This window comes from Epinephelus moara, chromosome 14 (assembly GCF_006386435.1).
Source record: "Epinephelus moara isolate mb chromosome 14, YSFRI_EMoa_1.0, whole genome shotgun sequence".
In the NCBI taxonomy this organism is placed as follows: Eukaryota; Metazoa; Chordata; class Actinopteri; order Perciformes; family Serranidae; genus Epinephelus; species Epinephelus moara.
In genome coordinates this window covers 544,872-568,943 of record NC_065519.1, presented here as the reverse complement: position 1 = coordinate 568,943, position 24,072 = coordinate 544,872, and the positions used below count along the sequence as shown (strand labels likewise).

At 39.2% G+C, this 24,072-nt stretch overlaps 1 protein-coding gene across 2 annotated transcripts in view; it reads left to right on the top strand.

The window, feature by feature from the left end:
- Positions 1-24,072, top strand: part of slc4a11 (solute carrier family 4 member 11) — a 156,396-nt gene that overhangs the window by 118,934 nt on the left and 13,390 nt on the right. For both annotated transcript variants that reach the window (XM_050062113.1, XM_050062114.1), the window contains exons 12-17: positions 3,291-3,423; positions 5,916-5,989; positions 10,567-10,795; positions 11,219-11,325; positions 17,684-17,849; positions 22,955-23,128. In XM_050062113.1, the coding sequence (XP_049918070.1) occupies positions 3,291-3,423; positions 5,916-5,989; positions 10,567-10,795; positions 11,219-11,325; positions 17,684-17,849; positions 22,955-23,128 (883 nt within the window). The remainder of the gene's footprint in view (positions 1-3,290; positions 3,424-5,915; positions 5,990-10,566; positions 10,796-11,218; positions 11,326-17,683; positions 17,850-22,954; positions 23,129-24,072) is intronic.

Below are 24,072 nucleotides of genomic sequence, written 5' to 3'. Positions count from 1 at the left end.
AACCAAAACACACTTATATTTTCACAGTTTCTGCCGACGGCCTCTTTGAAAGGGAGGCTGGGGGTGGGAGGAGCACTAAGAAGATTACATCAAAAATCAAGAGAAGGAGGCACCCAGCCGTGTAGAACAGCAGCTCCAAACTCCTCCGTCCTCATGTGCTCCCTGGTTCACCAGAAAACACCGTGCCAGTGATTTGTTCACACATATGGCCCTAATGAGTGTTCCTGGTGCAGTCGAGCAAAAAGCACGACTCCAAAAAACATGCGTTTTTCAGGAAACAGGGAAATAACTTTTTTTATTTTCCTCCCTGATGTTACGTAAGGGTTGGTTTCAGGAGCCTACGGGTCAGGCAACTCGCTCATCGCACACACGAACATGTAAACTTTATATTCAGTTGTGAGAGACATAAACTGTTGTATGGGTTTTCCCCAGCAGCAGTGTTCTTTTGGTGTTGGTGGATTTTAAAGCGTCCTGACGGCTGGAAGCTGCAGAATCGGGCGGCGATGAGGAAAAGCAGCAGCTCCGACGATGCCAAGATGTAGTTTTAATACCAGAGCTGTTTGTTGGGTTTGTGGTGTGATGATCTTTGAAGTAAATGGGTTAGAATTGTGCTAAGCACATTCTCATGGGGATAATTATAGTATGTTTCCAGCAGCCTGTCTGAGCAGAACAATGGCCTGTTTGTAAAGTTGTAACTCATCTGCGCTCAAATCTGCTCGAGATTACAACTAAACTGTTATGGTTTTAACAAACGCAGTACAGCTCCTTTGTCCTGCTCATGTTTGAATGAAATGCTTTGTGTGTGTGTGTGTGTGTGTGTGTGTGTGTGTGTGTGTGTGATGTAGACATCTGTACTAAAGCTCTTCCTCAGTTTTTTACAAATAGCAGTAGAAACAATTGTCTTTTCTTTTATTTTAATCACCTGTATTTACAGAGAACAAAGAGATGATCGATATTAATCTTTAATCTGGTGTTGATGCCTCTGTCACGTCTCGTCTGGGGGGCAGGAGCAACATAAAAGTGTAAAAGGCTGTTCCCTCCGTGGTCCCCAAACCAGACGGCTCACAGCAGGACTGCAGTTTAAGGCAAAGTTATTTCTTACTGTGACAAAATTAACTCAGATTAAAAATAAAGTGGAGCAAATATAACTCAGGGTGAAATGAGGCCTAAACAACAAGCAAAACAAATATTCAATTCAATAAACTCAGTATAACTTTATTTATCCCCGAGCATATTATTGTGCCAGAAAACACTTCAAATTACAATAACAACAATTAACAATTCACAAACGAGTAACATCCAGAGAGTTCCCAGGTCATAGAGAAACAATAGGAGTAAGGTCAGTGCAAGAGTTACTAAAAATGAACTAAAATGACTCATGAAATGAAAACTAAAAAATTATTATCTAACCCCGAACATACCGACTGAACCTGTTTGAAATTTAAAAAACAACAACAAAAAGACGTTGGCTAAATCTGGCTCTTGACGATACATCAGAAAAACAGGACACAAATATACAAAATAAAATGGCCGCCCACCCCGACAGCTTCAAAGTTCATTGAAAGTAATTGAAGGAAATTATTTAAATTACTTAATACTCTCAAAGTTACAAAAGCACTGATCTGTAATTCACTAAGGCTGCTGTCAGCCCTAGAGTGGTCTCCTCTGGTCTGAATCAGGGACTCATGTTGTTCCAAAGTTGTATAGTTGCCTAGAGTTGGTTCGTGTTCTCACGGCAGCATTTACAAGAGGACCAGATCAAATGCCTTGTGTGAGAAAGCTGCTCTTGATTGGTCAGAATTTCCATGTGGGAAAAATCCAGGAAGTAAAGCAAACGTTGAAGAAGAGTACACTTGCAAGATAAATGTGACACTTTCTAATGTCACAATGGAGGGACAACTACGCAGGTTGATTTTAGCGCTGCTCATCGTGGACTATATTGCTGTCATTGTTCATTTTAGTCAAACCATACAGTTTGAAAACGAGGCGCGGCTCCAACTAGAAAACAATGTTTTGATGCATTGGATGTGCTGAATGTGCATATTAAGGCAGTACAGGAGGAGGTGCACATTAATAATCCTCCAGGACTGTAACATGCTCATGTTTAACCCAAACAATGTGTCATGTGACTGCAGTTGCTTCACATCCAGGTCGGAACACCTTCTCACCACGAACCAACTGCACCAGAGTTCCTTTGGAACCGGACTGAGACCACCTCTTCAAGAAGGTCTCAGTCCGGTTGCTTTGCTGTGTTCACACCTGCACAAACGAACCGCACTGAGGGGGCAAACACACCTGAGTTCGACTAGACCAAAGCAAACAGGGCAGGTGTGAAAGCAGCCTAAGATACAAGAGACACAGTCACCAAGAAAAACACAGAGAATGATAATAATGGTTTGGAGGCCGAGGACAAATCGCTGCTGCTGTCAGACTGCTGTCAAGGAGCCAATCAGCAGTCCACATTCCCCCAGACTGAACCCACAACTCCAGCCAATCAGTGCAATACCTGTAGTTATGAGACATAGATCCTCACACATACAGAAAACTCACTCTCACTCAAAATAGTCATAGGAAGGACCGGGTTCAGACTGCATGATGTCAGCCTGATTCTAGCCCAAAGCAGCGTTGTACTTGGTCTGCTCGTGAGCGACAATGAGTGTCGTATACGATAATCCATCGTTTTATCTTGTGTAGTTTGTCATAGTTGATGACAACCAATGCCACGTCTGTGACGCTTCATGAACATGTTCGGAGCTGTCACAGCCTCCACGCCAGCGAGGCATTATGTTTTCAGTTTGTCCACCTGTCCCATTCTTGTAAACCCGATATCTCACAAACACTTAAATGGAGTTTCTTCAAATTTGGCACAAACGTCCACTTAGACTCAAGAATGAAACAATTAGAATCTGGTGGTCTAAGGTCAAAGATCAATGTCACTGTGACCTCAAATCAACAGTTGCCCAATTTAACAGGACTTTTGGTGTAAACCACACCCTCTTCCGTTCTTCTATCTGAATGCAGAAACATAATTTTGTCGGTTGAACAGATCCAGATGACGCCTCGACTTTGCTTATCACAACCGAGTTAACACACGAGTCTGTGTTCAGTGTGAAGGGCCGACATGTTTACTGCTGCTTCATCTGTAGGAAGAGGAAGAATTAAAGAATCCATCAGTCACCAGGAGTTAAACACTTGTGAGGTTGTCGTAGCAGATTGTTAATAAGATGACTTATTTCTCAGGTGTTTTATGATGTGTGTTCATTTTTCTGTGTGTTTGTGTGTGCGTGCAGTGATCCGAGGAATCTGTGACGACTACAACCTGGACTTCCCGGCTTTCTACGCCTGCATCGGTTTGTGGAACTGCCTCTTCCTCATCCTGGGAGGCATCTTCAACGTCAGCCTGCTCATGAAGCTCTTCAAAAGGTGTTTGTCTCACATGTTTAAATTTAACTCACTTTGGTTTTATTTCACGAAAATCCAATGCGTAGAGGCGATTCTTAGATTTATGGTGTGTCTGTTGGCGTGCGTCCGTCTCCGTCAGACAGATAAAGGTTTTAAACTGGGCGGTCATGTCAGCGTCTGCAGCGGAAATCAGCAGCACTCAGCAGAGACGTCTGTTTTGTACAACAAATAGTTTTGAAAGAGAGTGTTGTATGTGACAGCTCCTTCCCCTCCCCCGCTCCCACATATCCAGAGTTTCAGATCTTTTCCTTCAGCTTCTCTGTTCAGACTCTCTTTAGCCAAAACCAACAGATATTAGGTTTCCTTTGATACGCTGCCCTCCGTCAACTCGACGCTGAGGAAGAGGAGCAAATACACCAATTGGGTTTTAAATATAGAACATTTTATTCTCTTTGCTCTATTTATAGTTTTATGACTCCGCGCTGATGAGGCTTTTATGTTTTATGTCCCAACACGATATCTCAAGAACGCCTCAAGGGAATTTCTTGTCCACTTGGACTCAACAATGAAATGTTTAGATTTTGTTGGTCATAGGTCAGAGTTCAAGGTCCCTGTGACCTTGTCTGTCTTATTCTCCTGAATGTGATATCTCAAGAACACCTTAAAGGAATTTCTTCAAATTTGGCACAAACGTTCACCTGATGAACTGATCAGATTTTGGTGGTCAAGGGTCCGAGGTTTAAGGTTGCTATGACCTTGCATTTATCTTGTTCTCGTGAACGCGATATCTCAAGATCAGCGTGAGGAAATTTTGTCATGGTTGAGTCCGAGTAGACATTTGTGCCAAGTTTGAACTGATTAGTTATGGGTGGTCAAATGTCAAGGTCACTGCGACCTTGTCAGTCTCATTTTTGTAAATGCAATAACTCAAAAACACTGTGACAAAATTTCTTCAAATTTGGCACAAACATCCACATGGACTCAGCAATGAACTGATTGAATTTTGGTGGTCAAAGGTCAAGGTCAGTTTGACGTTGTCTGTCTGATTCTCATGAACGCGATATCTCCAGAACCTTACCTTTAGGTAATCTCTTTAAATTCTGGTGCGCTGAGGCATACAAGATGCAGGGCGAGGGCAGTAATTCTAGTTACTCATCATTTGACTTTCTTGAAACTGGTTTATCTTTACATTTTAAATGGCTCAAAAACAAAACTTAAAAAGAGTAGCCACCATAGTTGGTTTGACCCAAAGTAAAGAAAATTAGGAGGCACGTGTAACATCCCAAGACCTACAAAAAAGTCTCTTGGAGCCTAAACCCAACAGGAAGTAAGCCATTGTGCATTTTTGTGCATTTTGGCCATTTATAGGGCTCATACTTTAACAAACTACTCTTACGAATTTTTACTGATTGACTTCAAATCTTGAATTTTTGTCGAACTGTGTGACTGTGGCAAAGCATCAAATTTCCATTTTTTGCCACGAAACAGGAAGTGGTTAGTAACTCCCCCGTACACGGTCCAATCTGCCCCAGACTTCACATGAATGAAGACAGTCCTGGCCTGAACACATCTACATGCCAATATTTAGTGATAGTCATAGCGCCCCCTACTGGCAACAGGAAATGACATGTTTTATACTTTGATGCACTCCTCCTAGCAGGTTGACCAGATCCACCTCAAATTTGTTTTCAAAAGGCGAAAGACCTGGATGATGCTTTGTGCTGACAGTTGTGAGTTTTCGTCAAGTGGGGTTGCTGTGGCATTATGCATATTTCGCCATTAAACAGGAAGTTGTTGTAACTTGAGCATACATTGTCCAGTCTGCCTAAAATATGTCATGTATGATGAAAGTCTTGGCTTCATGCAACCTAGGTGCAAAAATTGAGGTCTAGTTATAGCGCCACCTACTGGCAACAGGAAATGACTTGGTTACCTCAAATTTGGTCAACACTGCTTTAAGACCATGATGATGCAAGATTACATCAAAGGACGTTGCCACAGCACCACATTATTTATTGTGAAACAGGAAGTTGATGTAACTTTGTTGCCCAAACACCACAGGTTTGAAAACACTCTAGGCTGTAACACATTCAGTGGCAACAGGAAGTCAGCCTTGTGTAACAATCGTCTTTTGACATTTACATGGTGTTGTTGTAGCAACTTGACCCAGAGTTAGTGTGTGCTCTCTAGCACCACATAGTGGCCACAGGAAGTGGTGCAAAGTTTGCCACAGGTCATTTCTAGTGCAGGGAGTGTCGTCTCACTCCTGCGTACAGTGTCCAACTTTCACTAAGAGGAACAGCAGATTCACTTGGCAAGTACCCTCGACATGCTCAGTGGTGCGAGGGCCCGTTCATCGCTGCTTCCAGCCTTAATTTGAATTATTTTTACGTTAAGTTGAGTTATTATTGTAATTCCAGTTCATATGAATAGATTTATACCACCTGATTTTGACATGTGTGACACTAACATCAGCCTTGACTGTCACTTCTGTCATGTTTCTGTTTCTCCAGGTCGACAGAGGAGGTCATCGCCCTCTTCATCTCCATAGCATTTGTGGTAGACGCAGTGAAAGGCACAGTCAAAAGTAAGTTTCCTAAACACACGACAGATGAAGCTTTTCTTTGTTCCTCCATCCTCCAACGCTAGCATCATACCTGCTGTCAGATCCACCAGCAGTCCTGTGTGTGTATGTGTGTGTGTGTGTGTGTATGTGTGTGTGTGTGTGTGTGTGTGTGTGTGTGTGTGTGTGTGTGTGTGTGTGTGTGTGAGCCTCAAACTCATCTCTGATTTTTAAACACAAGACAGGAAGCCTTCAAATCCCCCAAATAATCTATATATACACTTTTTAATGAAAATGTAAGTGTGCAGCTCGGCAATGATCACAGCTGTCCTGGACTGAAGAATGTTTTCTTGACTGATCGCCTCAGCTGATCATTTAGTCCATTTAATTAAAAACTCACACAGTTATTTTTTATTGTCCCTCTGCAGATGAAAAATGTCACTCAGAGAAATCTCTAGAAATCTCGTGCTTATTGCAGAACAAGATGTGTTTTTGAATCTTATTGTGGTGCCAGAGAGTTAATTCCCTCAAAATAGATAATGAAACACAACAACAACAAAAAATCTCCCAAACAGTTGATGAATTATCTGATCTAATGATAGCAGTCCCTCTTATTTAAATCCACTGCAGGTCAAACTAATAAGTGAGCATTTCATCTGACTGAGGATAACAAGAAGTTTACATTAGAGACTGTTCTTTATTTATCAGAGGAGGAGTGTGACTGCTTTTATTCTGACCCTCCCTGAAGCTCCACATAGTTCCCCTTGACCCTCCCTGAGTGACTGGAAGAAAATCCATGACCCTCCCTCCACCATAAATGACTTATTAGATTTTTAAAACTAAAACTAAAACTTAAAGACAAACGTTGAAGATGAAATCCTGGAGTTGGGAAAAAAAAGTCTCAGTTTTTCAGTTTATTTTTGGGCAGATTTTAAAGGAGACATAGAACAAAGTGATTTTGGTGAAATCACTGTTTTAACCCTTTGTCCACCTCCTGTGGACGGCTGCAGGAAATGGTTGTTTGCATGACTCTGTTTAGATTTAAAATAAGAATCATCAGAGCTCCAGCATTCATTCTTTTAGCAGCAGGAAAACTTCTGTCTCCTCTTCATCACGTCATGACCTTACGTCATCTTACCTTACCTGCTGTGAAAACATTTCCCTGTAACGGCCATGGGACATCGCTGTTTCCATGATCCTGTATATATATTAATCTAAAATTAAAACCATAAGAGCGAGAACATTCATTTATTTCGCAGCAGAGAGCTAAAGGCTTCTGTCGTCAGTGTCATCACGTTGTACGCTCGTAATGACGTCACTGTGTAACGTTACATGTGGTGCAAACCTGAGCGGTGGCACCAGAGGAATGAAAGATGAATCCAAAACAACATATTTTCACTCTGCTCATAAAAATGAGCGTATGGCAAAACTAAATAATATACACAGTTTAAATAACTTGTAGAGTGTTGAGAAATATTTTGTTTATGTTTCAGCTTTTAAAAATATCTTGGATTAATGTGATTTGTGTTTTTTGTAAACGTCTTATTTCCATATTTTTTATGACACAGTTTCACTTTTATTAATCATTATGATTTATTGACTAATGTTGTGTTCACACCAAATGTGATGTGAATTTTTGCTTGGCGTTACTCGTGTGAGTTTGAAAGCTAGAATATTTTCTGTTGACTCACTTCACACGCGCATGAAATCGCTGAATCGAGGAATGCACTTTTGCCGGTAGGTCCTCGGCAATCCCGGGGGATCTCAATGCTGACTGGCTATCGTGGTGCGAATTCGCTGTGGAAGTTCTGATTTTTCATCTCTCGAGAATGTGTATGACGTGAAATCACACTACTCACTTCATTCACACCATGTAATTTGCGTATTTCATGACATCCATGTCATGTCCATTGCACTTCAAATCGTATCTTCACATTGACTTTACATGTATTACGCATATTGCTGTGTTTGCGCCGGGTGTGAACACGTTACATAACCTTTCAGCTCAGGTTGTACAGATAATAGTGACATGAAGCATTTGAGGATACTCTAAGAAGTGACATCACAATGAGCAAAAATACCACCGTAGGTCCTGGTGGATGGGTTCTGTTGCAGAGTTCAAAGTTCAGATTTTGTTATGTGTTTTGTTTTTTTCTCTGATGACAGTGTTCATCCATCATAATGTGTTCAAGGACCGTTGGAAATTTGAAATTCCTACAATAATTTCTGTTTTTACAGTTTCTGGCTGATAAATAGTTTAATTTTTCTTAAAATAAATAAATAAATAAAATCAGTTGTAAAATAAATACAAAACATAACCATTTAAATCAACCTCAAATATGGAACAGTCCCTTAGTCCCTCTGTTCCTCAGGTGGGTCAGGACACTGAGAGGCTGAGACAGATACTGAATTAATCAACCCAGATCTGGACCCCGCCTGCAGCCATACTGCACCACGCCTGCCTTTACTGCACCTCATCTTAGTATACCATAAATATTTTACACAATTTAATTTCCAGAAAGACGAGGTGACGATAGCAGAATGTAATTTATTTGGAATGCAGTGTTGTCCTGTTTTGGAGATTGCCGGTGCAGTAGTTCAATTTTCAGAAACCATTTGTAAAATACGCTCCGAGCTCATATGCCATTACCATAACATTAACCTCTGCCATTTTGTTGACACTTTTCATCCCAAATATTTCGCAGTAACATGAATGAATACATTCAGGCTGTGTATCCAGTCTCCTCTGCAACTTTGCCCGCTGCATAACTTTCCTCTGGTGTGATGAAAAGGCCTGCGGACGGAGCGACACACACACTCTCCAATCAGAGCGATAGAAATCATTTCTCTGTGTGTGACACTCTTATACACATCACTGCTTCAGTCTCCTTATTTACAGTAGCTTTAAAGCACCAACACACATTATCACTGCTGTTAATACTGAAGCTCTGATGGTCCACTGATCTCAGGTCCGTACAGTCGGGTCCGGCTCAGCACAGAGATAAAATCACACAGTGTGATGTTTAAGGATTATAATCCATCGACCTTTGATCCTGTCGCTGCCGTTAAGATGATTTTAATATCTGATATTTGATGTCTGAGACAAAATGTCCAAAAACAATAAACAGGACAGGGATCATCCTGTGTGATGTCTGATCTGTATTCTGCCTCTGATGAAGAGCAGCACGTGGCCTCAAACTTTGCCTCCTCCAGAGACTCAAACAGGATACAGAGTCTGAATGATGATGTAATGCACAGCTGACAACAGAGCAGGTGCATTTGTCTCATTCTTGTGACATCACAAGTATAATTTTGTCATCTTGAAACTTTTTTGTCAAAGATGACTTTATTCTGGACGTGAGCAGAAATCTCTCTGAAGCACAGATGAGCTGTTCAAGTTCAGAGGTTTATGAATGAACTAATATGAAAGAACATGTCATTGATGTGTTCAGGTGCACATGTCAAGAGGTCACGTCCCCAAACCAAAGACACAAAGCAAGTTGGAAAAGTGTGACTACATGAGCTGACTCAGCAAAGATAACACTGAATGAGAAACGTTGATCTACAGGAGAATAAATGTTTGAAAACTGCAGAATATTTGAGAGAGTTTCTGAATTATTTGATTATATTTTTAAATTTTGAATCGTCACCCGCTGCCTGAAATTTGTGTTTTTCATCAAGTTAATTTGTCATTTCTTAAAATGAATTATTGATTTATATTGAATATTATAGCACATGTACAGCATGTTACTGAAAGCAAATTAGTGCATATTTGTTTGTTATTTTTTATTGTTAGCTAGGTTAAGGGGGGCGGTTCGTCAAATGTGCTAGGGCCGCCACTGTAAATATATTAATTAATTAATTGATTAATTAATTACCAAATATCTATCTTACAAAATATAAACTTGTCTTTGTATATAATATAAATTATACATGACTTCTGAATATAAAACAGTCTAAATCTGTGCATATATATGTATATATATATATATATACATATATATGCACACAAACATATATATTACCAATTGTCTTTGCCTAAAAAAATAATATAAATAGTAATATTACACATTTATCTTAATCAACTTGTCCTGCTTTTTTAAAATCTTTTAATAAATGAATATATGCAATACAAGATATGAATACACAGTATATATATGTATATATGTGTAAACCCACATACTGTAAAGAAATATCCACTCATTTACATATTAATACATTGTTATTAAGAGAAAAATAAATCCATAAATAATCCCTGTGAACAGCTGGTGAATGTCAAACCCTTTCTTCAACCCTCCTGAATATCATGTCTTTATACGTGATTTAAAATGTGTGTATGTTTGGACATAGAAAATTTTCCGTATTGCCTTTTTTTTTTTTTTTGGAGAATAAACTCATCAGGATTCATCCTCTGGGCACCATGACTGTCTGTGCAACTGTCCATCTGTCTCATATTTATTGACATATTTCTAAAAAAGTCAAAGTCATGACTGACTGACATCAACGTTCTTAGAGCCAACCCGTTAGTGTGGCTGAACATTTTGATAGGTTGCTGAAAGTGGTTGTTTTGATGTAACTAAAAGCTGTGGGCGTGTCTCCAGTCTTTCACAGGTACTACCACGCCCCGACGCTGGCCAACAGAAGCATAGAGACCTTCAGTCAGAGTGAAGACCTGCTCGGGGGAAACAGGAGTGAGGTGGCGGCCGGGTTCGCGCTCAACGCCCTCCCTGAATCCCTCATCCAGTGCACTCGAGAGAGGCCGGTGCTGTGCCTCCTGCTGATGCTCGGGACGTTATGGATGGGCTACACCCTGTACCAGTTCAAACGGAGGTACATGCAGCACTGCAGCACTGCAGCACTCTAAAGATAAATCACTGGAGAAGTTTAAATCTTGTTTGGATGAGAGCACCGCCAGCTGCGATGAATACTGCTGAGTTGGGCCTTGAGTCTAAAGATTGTCTGGAGTGACAGAGCTTAAAGGAAGTTTCCAGACGGGCTCTCTCAAAGCTCCCGTTTCTGTCGAAGCTTCTGTTCCAGCCTGTGATTTAATAAGCATTAATATTCTACTTCTGATTGCCCCCAGTAATCAAATCAACCTCAAAGCCGGATTCAATTGTGTAAGCAAAAGGCAGACCGAGGTACTTAAGCAGTGTCAGGATTGCAGCCATTGTCCTTGTCTTGTCCACAGTAATTGTATTCCTCTATTATTTGTCTCTCCTCGCTCCTCGCACCCCCCTCCCCTTCCTCTTTCAGTCCGTTCCTGCATGCCAAAGTGAGGGAGGTGCTGTCGGACTGCGCCCTGCCGATCTCAGTGCTCATTTTCTCCTTCATCGGCTCCTACCTGTTCAGTGACATTGAGCGTGAGTATCGTCTGTTGGTTCTTCAGGTGACGGAGTGAATTCACTTTGATAAATAAAACCAATCAGCCCAATCACAGTGTGTTTAAACTGACCTGCAACAAACGGGACCACGATTTTGTTTTGGGTTCTGTTTTTACGCCTCTGTGACGGCGATAACTGCAGCCAGAGGCATTATGTTTTCAGGCTCTCCGTCCCTCCGTCCCCCCATTCTTTTGAACACCGTATCTAAACGAGGTAATTTCGAAGAGTCAAGGATGATCTGATTGGAATTTGATGGTCAAGGTTAAGGTCACTGTGACCTTGTCCATCTAATAATTGTAAACGCAATATCTCAAGAATGCCTTTGGGGAATTTCCTCAATGAAAATCTGATTAGTTTTTGGTGGTTGAAGGTTAAGGTCACTGTGACCTTATGTCCATCTCATTCTTGTGAACGCAATATCTCGAACATCTTTAAGGAATGTCATCAAATTTGGCACAAACATCCACTTAAATTCAAGGATAAAGTCAATGGAATTTGGTGGTTGAAGGTAAAGGCAGAAGGCCTTGTAACAGGTTGTCCTACGTTCATATATATGCACATCCATTTGTCTGTCCATCTTTCTCTTCCATTCTCTGAACACAATACTTTAAGAACGCCTAAGGGGATTCCTTTGCATTTGGCACAAACGTCCGCTTGGACTCAATGATGAACTGATTTGAATTTGGTGGTCAAAGGACAGGATCACTGCAACCTTGTCTGTCTAATTATCATGAACGCAATATCTCAAGAATGTCATGAGGGAATTTCCTTAACGAAGATCTGATTGAATGTTNATGCACAAACAGGACCTATGCATGCACAAAGTGGAGAGATCTCAGAGTGAGGGGGCTGCCCTTTGGCCCCCGAGCGGTTGGGGGGTTCGGTGCCTTGGGTTCGGTTCCCAACCCAAGTCCCTATGGACTGAGCTACTGCCACCTCATGCCTCACTGCAGGCAATAGCCGTGGCCGGAGGTGTTATGTTTCACAGGCTGTCCATCCGTTCATCCCATTCTTATGAACGCAGTATCTCAAGATCGTCCTAAGGAAATTCTTCGAATTTGGCACAAACGTCTCCTTGGGCTCAACAATGAACTGATTGGACTTCGGTGATTGAAGGTCAAAGGTCAAGGTTACTTTGACCTCACACATGTTCTTGGCCCTAACTCTAGAATTCTTTATCTTAATCTTAATTTCTTTGTGAATCCACACGAGGCAGCTCGCAGCTGAAATCTGACTTTCGACTTTCTGATGTCAAAACTCTTTAATCTTTAGTTCATGATGAGCTAAAATTGTAAATTTTAGGATCAAATCACACACAATGACAGATATTTTAAATCTGTAGGTTTAATGCATTATAGAAATGTAAAATTTAGCTCTAAATCTTTTGTGATAATGTTTAAGCTACGGTAATGTACAGAGTTGACATACAGCTGTATGAGGGACTATATGACCACTGCCTTTGTAATGACCTTGATCTTTCTGAGAGTTTTAAAGAGGGAGGAGATGATGACTAAATATTTTGTTTCTCCGTGAAATATCAGGTTTGTGTTTTGTACTGTGGATCATACTAAATACTCCCATACCCATGAATCTCAGCTGCTGTTGCTATGGTGACAAAGCCAGTCAGAGGCACAAATTAGAGCTGCTGCAAATTCAAAAAGCTTTGTTGTTATGATTTGGACAGAAAGTGTCTCAGAATCCCAAAGTGATGCATAAAACAGAATTTGAAGCTCTTCAATCAGATGTTTCTGATCAAAATGTACATCTGGGATTGAAGGGTTAGGATCAATGTTCAAAGGCCTGCACCTGAGTGTTAATCACAGAACTCGATCACAGTATCTCATCTGTTGTAATGATGATTTAACCAGGAGAGTTTCACGTCTGTCAGAACATTAGAAATACTTCAGTCGTCATCACAGCCTCGTCTGTGCAGAAAATACACAGAACTTTAGGAACTCTGGACGCCCAAAATACCTCCTGACACATGCTAACTCTGAGCACATGTACGGGCAGATATGTTTTCTCACAGCTTTTTAATGAATGATGAAGTGATTAGCAGTTTTTTTTCTGTGCTGTTAACGAGGCTAAATATGACTCAGGAAGGCAATATTTGATTTGTAACATCTGCGTGTGTGTTAAAGGGACAGTTCACCCCAAAATCAAAACCACATATTTTTCCTCTTTCCTGTAGAGCTGTTTGTCAGTCTGGATAGTTTTGGGTTATCAGCCGTTGAGATGTCTGCCTTCTCTCCAGTATAATGGAACTAGATGTAAATCCCCAAAAATCCATTTAAAAACCTGCGCGGTGATTCAGTTGGCGGGTGTAGACAGAAAATAGTTCCTACATGCTCACAACGAGGTCTGTGGATTATCTCCAGTAACTTTGTCAGGATTTCTGGAAACAGACATTTTTTGGCCCTCTACAGCTGATATCTGCAACACTCAGCAACTTGCACCAATTTGATAAACCGCTCTACAGGAAAGAGGAGAAATATGTATTTTTTATTTGGGGGTCAACTCTCCTTTAAATGTCCATTTAAACAAACAGAAGGTGGGTTTATTCGCTGCATTCTCCTTCCATCTTATCAAATATGGCGGCTTTGTCAGCGGACCTTAACGTCACAATATGATGTGCTAGGTAGCCTTATTCGTTGGTTTTGGACATTCACAGATGGTGTCTCAATTTACGCATACATGCATTATGTGTTTTCAAAATAAACATACTATGTAAAACACTTTACTTTTTACGTTTATTTCCTTCGGTTTAGGCAACAAAAGCCTGTGTTTAGGTTTAGGAAATGCATCGTGGTTTAGCCTGAAATAAGTGTGGTTGTTGCAAACATAATATAAAGTCATGTGACATTTGTCACGAGTGTAGCATGCTACACATACTAGCCAGGCCCCCGGAAAGTACGTCCATTTTCGTAATGGCCAAACAGTGGTACTGAAATTTCCAGGGTCTTTCATGTGATGCCACTGCGCCCAAAAAGACTGTTTTCCCATTGACTTAGAGATGTCTGTAAATCAATGAATACATTTTTTCAAGCATCACAACTAATGAAATGACTCGTTCTACTATCAAGATCCATTTGGTCCGATAACATTTCAAAAATTTTGGAGCAGCCACAAGATTAGATTTATTCTTTTTCAATCTCCATTCAAGTTAAGGAAGCGCTAAACTGGGAGTCAGCGGAAGTCTCGCCTGCTCTATGGGCCCAGTGATGTGGAAGCAGTGCCGATCATCAGGGTTATTTCATACCGTGAGCACAGAGCTTTTTGGCTTCATGCACCTCTGAGCAACTTTAATAGGAATGAACGGGATCCTGCCGCCAATATTGTATCCAGTTCTCTTAGCACGCTACCATGATACTAGCACTCTACCATGTTACTAAAAAACTCCACTGACTTTAGTTTTCACACAGGAAACAAACTACGAGCTCCCAGGGGGAAAGACTGGAGTTGTTCGTCCCATCCACGGTTCTTGCTCATTATACTGCAGTAGTTGCCAGTGTCAGAAATAGTTGCCACTTGGTGCGTATCACACCGCCGCAAAGAGTGTCTTGGTGCGTCGTGTCTGGCGCTGACATTTACTGACAAAGTGGCAGAATTTGACAAGTGAGGTCGTGGTCGGCAGCATCAGAAACAGATGCTGACCAATATGTATCAAACACTGCACAGTTGCCTCTGTGCGTTGATGTCTGACGCCAAAATCATCGACATGTAGGAGTGAGAACGACTGGTTTATTGTTCAGGCCTGTCATTTTGAGTATTTAGGTAATGTTACAGTCAGTTTGGCTCCCTGCTGTAAGAAACAAAAATCTGTGGATCAAAGCACGGCGCCTGTTTGTTTCAAAAATGACATTAAATATGAAAAATACTGTTGTTGGTTGGTCGTCAGCTGTCACTGTCTGACTGCACAGTACTGTTTGGGGTGTATTTACACTTTGGGGATTTAGACTCTGGTCCAAATCTGCCGAAGGGCTCAAACTTACAGCTCGTTCCCTTCCAAGACAGACGGTGTAACTGCGAGGCCTCCCCTGTTTGCTGGCTTTATTGTCTTTTTATGTTCCTTAATCAAGGCACAGGCCAAAACACATTGGAGATTTTCAGTTTTTATCCTCTATTGTTTCGCATCATTTTCAGTCTCCATTCATCGTTGCCAAGGCAGCAGCTGTTCTCCAGGGGTCGACACAGAAACACAGAGACGAGCGCCAAACCCTCAAGTGAATTTAAATTTAAGTGCCCGGCCAATTTTCTGTTCCTTTACCTCCAGAGACAATAAGTCATAAGATAATAGGCCCATTATTGTATTGTCATTTCTTCCTAAATTTAACCAACTGCACTTAATTCAGCAGTGTTTGAGAGGACGCCGTCCTAAATGAGATCTTCAGCGCTTGAGAAAAAAAAACAGCCGCTGTCAGAAAACGATTCTCGGTGTGAAAACGCGAGTCATCAAAACAGTTTGAGAGACAGTTATGTTTGAGGAGATGGACTCTGACGAGCTTGGGAAGTGCTGATGGTGAATTTTAGGCAAAAATTCTTCACAAAGTCGTTTTCCTGTCACCTTTTAATGTCCACTAAAAACCTGATGTTTGTAATTCAGCTGTGATCGAGCAGGTCATGTCCTCAGATACTGTTATCTAACAGAGTAAGGACACATTCATCAGAGGAAGAGCTCACTGTTGAATCAGACATCATAGCTGTATGTATTAATTATCAGTTACTCTGCAGTCGGGCTGTCAAATGGTATTTTTTTTAAATCACAAATCAGCTCTGAATTTCAGTAGTGAATTGCAGTTATTGGCATTTTTAATGGAATGTTTAAAATTCCATTATTTTGCATTTCCAGACACTTCTGAAGTTCATATTAACGACGTGAAGTGCTTTGATTGGGAATCAAATGAATGCAAATAAATTGACTTTTAAATCAGAGCTGCTCTGCTGCAACAGTGAGGTCTGAAACCATGAACCGCTTCACTCTGCGGAGGCCCCACGATACAATATTATCACAATACAATATTATTGCGATTTGCGAGTATTGCGCTAGAATATATTGCGATTCATTACCTTTTTTAGCTGCAAATTCTGTCTCCAAAGGAAACTATGTCAAGATTTCAGGCTGTTCATCTCACTTCAGTCATTTTTTATTGCAGCAAAGTGTTTCTCATGAACTGGAAAAGGAACTGATGATATTCATCTCATAGGCTACCTAAAGTTTAATTTCTATTTGTAATATTGATAATTTATATAATAAAAAAATCGACTCTTGGTGTACATGTAATGATACGATACTGCCACACAAAAATATCGCAATACTATGCTATATCGATCCCCCGACACATTTTCCCCACAACGTGCTAATGTTCTTAGCACAAGCCTATGGCATTTTACATTGAATAAATTAGCCTAGTGGTTAGCAGAGTTTTCCTTTACTCATATGAAGCCAGGAACCTTCGTGATGTTACGATACACCGCCAGTCGGCCAGACGGCACCTGTCACGTCAGTATGAAATGCGGACATGCACAGTCAGTTGATAACGTGGCCACACACATTAGACATGACTAAATAGAAACAGTTTCAAACACAAATCAGCTTCTTTATAACTCACAAGATTCACAGACAAACACTTGTGTTTTGCTGTATACCATTTTCCCCGCAAATACCACATGCTAACGTTATTAGCACAAGTCTATGGCATTTTATATTGAATAAATTAGCCTAGCAGCTAGCAGAGTTTTTCTTTTCTCATATGAAGCCAGGATAAATCACACACAGGACTTTATATGCAGGTCTGCAGTCAGTTTCCACTCATTTAGGAACGCTGCTGTGAACTACATTTCATTTCCTCCACAGGTCGGTGGTGATTCACTCACTCCAAAATAACATTAGTGATTTCTGTCCTTGGTGATGTGGTCAGTCTACTTAGCTTCACTTGTATGCTCAGCTCATTGGCTCAAACTCGAAGTAGCAGCACGCAGCAAATGGCCGCATGCAAATTAAAAACAAAAAACAGTGTGGACCTTAATTCATTGTGATTAAGGCGTCATGCTGACACTACTTTCTTGATTAGTATCTGTGTAGTTTTGTGCCTCAGATGTTGGTTGTTCTGTACAACTAACACTCCAAAAACTCAAAGGTATTTAACTTCAGTTAGACAAGGACAAACAGCAGATCCTCACATCTGACAATCAGCCGATATTTTGTCCTTGGTCTTGAGAAATAACTGCAATGATTAACAGATTACCAGACTAGTTTCCATTTATCTTCTGACTGAGTGATTTATTGACTGATTATTTCAGCTGTGGTTGTGATTCATTTCTCTCTTTCTGTGAACAGTTCCAGTCTTTAAAGTTCACGACCGGCCCGTCTTCAACGTGGCTCCATTTGAGCGGTTGTCGGCCATGAACGTGGTCAGCGCCATGGGCCTCGGCTTCCTCCTGGCTCTCCTCATCTTCATCGACCAAAACATTGTTGTCTCGTTGACCAACGCTCCGGAGAACAGGTAGAGGCAAAGATTAGTTCATGTACAGACGGAGTCTTTTTAATCTTTGTTATGATTTTATTTACAGTTATTAAACTGTCAGTGCTGTCAGAAGGGATTGTATTAGGCAGGGTGAATCCCGGGATGCTTCTAATTTTTGTGCATTAACTGGCTTAAAGTCTTTCCATGACCCTTCAAAAAGCCAGCGAGGACCTTTGGGATCTGCTGAAACGGGATATTTGCCGGTCTGTTAGGGGGGAAGATTAACTGAGCCAGAAACTTGACATCTGAGTCAAATTGTCACAGTCAGGGAGCTCTGAAGAAGCCTCGCAGCCAAAACACAATGTTGAGCTTTTACCCTGTTCCTCTAAATTTGCATTGGAGAGACCACTTTAGAGCCATCAGCCATCAACCAGCCCCACAGTGACAATCTATAATGATGGAGTCTCAACCCTTATCATCTACATTTGTTGGGCAGAAATTAATTGGATCTAAATGTCTGTTCCAAACGAGGAAGAACTCACCGGGAGGCAAAACAACAGCTGCTATAGTCTAAAAAATAGTCAGGTTTCCAAGAAGAATTATCTGTGAAACGTTATTTTATAAGATTAAAATGTTCCTTACGTCGTACTGTTATATGAAGGCTCATTAATGCAAGTGTGACATCAAGAAAAAGATCCTGTGAGTCATTAAAATGAGACTTTAACAGAATCACGAACAAGTTTCTCATTGTATTGAGCTGTGAACTCATTATTCTGAGAACGTTTCTAATTATTCTGAGATACTAACTCATTAGTTTGAGATACTAACTCATTTTTGTGAGGTACTGACTTATTATTTTATAATGCTAATTCAGTATTTTGAGATACTAACTCATTTTGAAATACTATATCATACTTATGGAAGCCAATTTTCACCACTTGATGGAAAAAATGAGATACTATCTCAAAAATAATGAGATACTATCTCAAAAATAATGAGATACTAAGTCGAAATAATGAGATACTAAGTCAAAAATAATGAGATACTAAGTCAAAAATAATGAGAAGCTATCTCAAAATAATGAGATACTAAGTCGAAATAATGAGATACTAAGTTGAAATAATGAGATACCAAGTCCAATAATGACGTCAGAGAGTACAGTTACAGCCTTCGACAATCCAAGTCATTATTTTCAGTTAGTATCTCATTATTTTGAGATAGCTTCTCATTATTTTTGACTTAGTATCTCATTATTTTGAGATAGCTTCTCATTATTTTTGACTTAGTATCTCATTATTTTTGACTTACTATCATTATTTTTGAGATAATATCTCTTTTTTTTTACTTAGTATCTCATTATTTTGAGTTAGTATCTCATTATTTTTGAGATAGTATCTCATTATTTCGACTTAGCAGCTTATTATTTCGACTTAATATCTCATTATTTTGAGATAGTTTCTCATCATTTTTGACTTAGTATCTCATTATTTTTGACTTAGTATCTCACTATTTTTGACTTAGTATCTCATTATTTTTGACTTAGTATCTTACTATTTTTGACTTAGTATCTCACTATTTTGAGATAGTATCTCATTATTTTTGAGATAATATCTCATTATTTTTTGACTTAGTATCTCATTATTTTGAGTTAGTATCATTATGTTGAGATAGTATCTCATTATTTTGAGTTATTAGATCTTATTTTTTTTCCATCAAGTGGCGGGAATGGGCTTCCATACATACTAACTCATTATTTTAGATACTGACTCATTTTTGTGACATGCTAACTCATAATTTTGAGATTCTAACTCATTATTTTGAGATACTAACTCATAATTTTGAGATTCTAACTCATTATTTTAGATACTAACTCATAACTTTGAGATACTAACTCAATTTTGAGATACTCACTCACTATTTTGAGATACTAACTCATAATTTTGAGAAATCAACTCATTATTTTTGAAATAGTATCTCATACTAACTTATTATTTTGAGATACTAACTGATAATTTTGAGATACTGAATAGTTTGAGATAGTAACTCATTAGTTTGAGAAATTAACTCATTATTTTGAAATAATATCTCATACTAACTTATTATTTTGAGATACTAACTCATTATTTTTGAGATACTAACTCATTAGTTTGAGATACTAACTCATTATTTTTGAGATACTAACTCATAATTTTGAGATACTAACTCATTAGTTTAAGATACTAACTCATTATTTTGAGATACTAACTTATTCTTTTGAGATACTAACTCATTATTTTGAGAAACTAACTCATAATTTTGAGATACTAACTCATTAGTTTGAGATATTAACTCATTATTTTGAGAAATTACCTCATTATTTTGAAATCGTATCTCATACTAACTTATTCTTTTGAGATACTAACTCATTATTTTGAGAAACTAACTCATAATTTTGAGATACTAACTCATTAGTTTGAGATACTAACTCATAATTTTGAGATACTAACTCATTAGTTTGAGATATTAAATCATTAGTTTGAGAAATTAACTCATTATTTTGAAATAGTATCTCATACTAACTTATTATTTGAGAGATACTAACTCATTATTTTGAGAAACTAACTCATAATTTTGAGATACTAACTCAGTAGTTTGAGATATTAACTCATTAGTTTGAGAAATTAATTATTTTGAAATAATATCTCATACTAACTTATTATTTTGAGATACTAACTCATTATTTTGAGAAACTAACTCATAATTTTGAGATACTAACTCATTAGTTTGAGAAATTAACTCATTATTTTGAAATAGTATCTCATACTAACTTATTATTGTGAGATGCTAACTCATTATTAGGGATGTCCCGATCCGATATTCGGATCGGTATCGGCCGCAGATACTAGCAAAAAACGGGCATCGGCATCGGATCGGACTGCATGGAAAAATGCCGATCCAAGAACTCCGATCCAGTTTTTCACGGAAGCCCAGCGCTCCGCGATTCTAGCAGTCCATTCCAGTGATCCGCTCCAGCTCTTACTATCGATCCACCAGGCCAGCATGCAGACGGCAGACACACACGGAGGATAGGAAGAGTAGCGGTCAACTTAGTTAACTGACTATTTGTTTTCTGCTCTGGTTTTTTGAGAGTGATATTTTTATTTGGTTTACACTCTTACTGTTTAAGTAAAGAGCACTGATGGCATTGTTTTGGGCACAATTAGTGAAACTGGAGCCATGGATGGACTACAAAAACACTACTAAAATAACTGAAAAGGAAAGGCTGCATTGTTTGTTAAATGTCAACAATGTCTTGTGGTGTGAATCTTTTTTTTATTTATTAGGGGGCCAAAGCACAAGTGTGTGGAATCTTGCTGCTATTTTAATTTCAATGTTAGATATTTTAAAGATTTCTTGTGTTGATTTATTTTCTATTTATTAAGGGGCCAAAGCAGCCAAAGCAAACCAGCTATATTTTTTATTTAATGTTAATGTTCAAGTTTAAAGTTTGTTTATTTAACCCTGTTAACAATAAACAGGTCAGTTTCTCATACCAACTGTTGTGGATCATTCTAACTAGCCCGATTAATTAGTTGTTCTTGTTAGAGTAATATCGCTTGATCAAACCTTTTCTAACATGACTGACAACAAAATAAGTGAATATGTATAATACGCGCTTGGATCCAATCGGTATCGGTATCAGCCAAAACTCAAGGCTGCAATATTGGTATCGGATTGGAAGTGAAAAAGCTGGATCGGGACATCCCTACTCATTATTTTGAGAAACTAACTCATTAGTTTGAGATATTAACTCATTAGTTTGAGAAATTAATTATTTTGAAATAGTATCTTATACTAACTTATTCTTTTGAGATACGAACTCATTATTTTGAGAAACTTACTCATAATTTTGAGATACTAACTCATTAGTTTGAGAAATTAACTCATTATTTTGAAATAGTATCTCATACTAACTTATTTTGAGATACTAACTCAATAGTTTGAGATATTAACTCATTAGTTTGAGAAATTAACTCATTAGTTTGAAATAGTATCTCATACTAACTTATTTTGAGATACTAACTCATAATTTTTCAAAATGTTTATAATTATTTTGAAATAAAATAATTGTTCTGAGAACGTTTCTCATTATTACGAGGAACTAATTCATTATTTTGGGAAATTTGTCAGTATTGTTAGAGACTACCTCATTATTTGAAATACTAACTCATTATTATTCTCATTATAATAACTTACAGGATCTTTTTATTTTTCATTACACTGGCAGAAATGTCTTTCCATAACTGTGATATTACTGACTCTATCCAAACAAAAATAAATTAAATACTTTTAATTAACTAAAGAATGAAAATGATGTAACGCCTATAAAAAGCTCTGTAAACAGTGTTTTGTGGATTTAACCTTTAACTCCAGCTCTCCTGTCGAGTCTCTAACAATAGAACTGAAGATGGAAACAGTTCCTGGTTATTTCTGCTCCTGCTTTGCTCTTTTTATTCTTCTTGTTTCCTCATCTCTGCTTTTAATCTGTCACAATATATTAGTTTAAAATATCAATCTTTTAAGTTAATAATTACTGGTGTCTTTTGGCTGATGGAAAAAAGGTGCAAATAAAACTTAGTGAGACTTTTCCAGGTTTATTTTTGTCTCTTATTATTATTTATATAAATTGCTGTAGACAGTAAAGCTGGACAGACAGGGAAGATGCACAGGAGTGATCTCTCGCTAACGTGCAGAAAAATAAAGGTCACATCATCCTTTTCTGTAACGTTACCGTAACATGGCGACATTGTGTGACATCACTGTCGGTGACATGTTGATTCTTTACATGGATGTTTTTCAGATGTTGAATGAGAAGAATCAGTGAAACATCTAAGCGAGTTTATTCAGGTTGTGTTGAAGGGCACCGCTGACCTTAGGAGGACGATGCCCTTTGTATCTGTGTGTGTGTGTGTGTGTGTGTGTGTGTGTGTGTGTGTTGACTTCTGTCACTTGTGCTCACTTCAAAATATTACTGTATGCAAATGTTGTTTTCTCTGTGTGTTGGTGCAGATGTGTTTCTTGGTGTTGTGATGTGGCGTGTTGTTGTTGTTGTTGTTGTTGTTGCTGTGCCGCAGGCTGGGTGTCACAGTTGTGTCTCTCCTCAGGTTGCTGAAGGGCACAGCCTATCACTGGGACCTAATGCTCTCTGGGCTCATTAACATACTGATGTCGGTGCTGGGGTTGCCCTGGATGCACGCTGCCTTCCCCCACTCCACCCTTCATGTGCGGCAGCTGGCTTTTGTGGAGCAGCGCGTGGAGGGGGGGCACCTCTATGAGACGTGAGTTTCCCGCCCTCTCATCGCCGGTGCTAATCAGACGCTCAATTAAAGGTCGTCTTCAGAGCATGTGGCTACTGTATCCTGCTCTCGGCTGATTGCATGATTACTATGTAATGCAGCATTTTCTCTCCGGGGGGACGAGGTGAGGCGGCGGCTCACAGACAAGAGCGTTTCGTTAGAGTTCACAGATATGCAGGAATCCTGAGGAGTGATGGGGGGGCCCCACGGGGGGGGGCAATCTTCCAGAAGAGCAGCAGATCTAATTACAGATATTGATTGGAGAGAATTGTGTCATTTAGGGCTCTTGAAAGGATGTATATGTCTGGAAATTAATATCTCAAATTTACATATCTGATTTTCTGTCAAACTGAACAAACGTGTGGTCATTGAAAGTTGTTAGTTCCCAACTTTTTTAATATGTTAACAGCTACATATGGAGCACCTGTCAGAAGCAGAACTACAGAAGCATCATGGTTCACTTGAGAAAGAATCATTCTACTATGGTTTTTCTGAGGAGCTGTGTGTACACAGATTTTATCAATAGATATTTTTGCCGATCTGTTCTCGTTCCATTTTCACAGGAAATGTGCAGTTTCTGTTTTAACAATGTCACACAACAACTCATATTTACATTTATTTCTTTATGTAACAAACACACGTGGTTAGGTTTAGAAAAAACATCATGTTTCGGCTCAACATTCAGACAGGAAGCAAGAAGCAAGCTCCTGGTTTTGTTTGTGTTTTGAATCAGTCATTCTTTCCAGCACTGCTGTAGGAACTTCACCGCTGACTAGTGTTTTGGTAGTCTCGCCACCAGACAATCAGAGATCTCCGCCTTCTGATAGTCTGGGGACACTCCTTTCTAAAGTGTGTTTAACACACCGGCGAAAACGGCCGACAACAAAGCAACGCCTCTTGCATTTTTGAAAAGGACACGCCTTCTC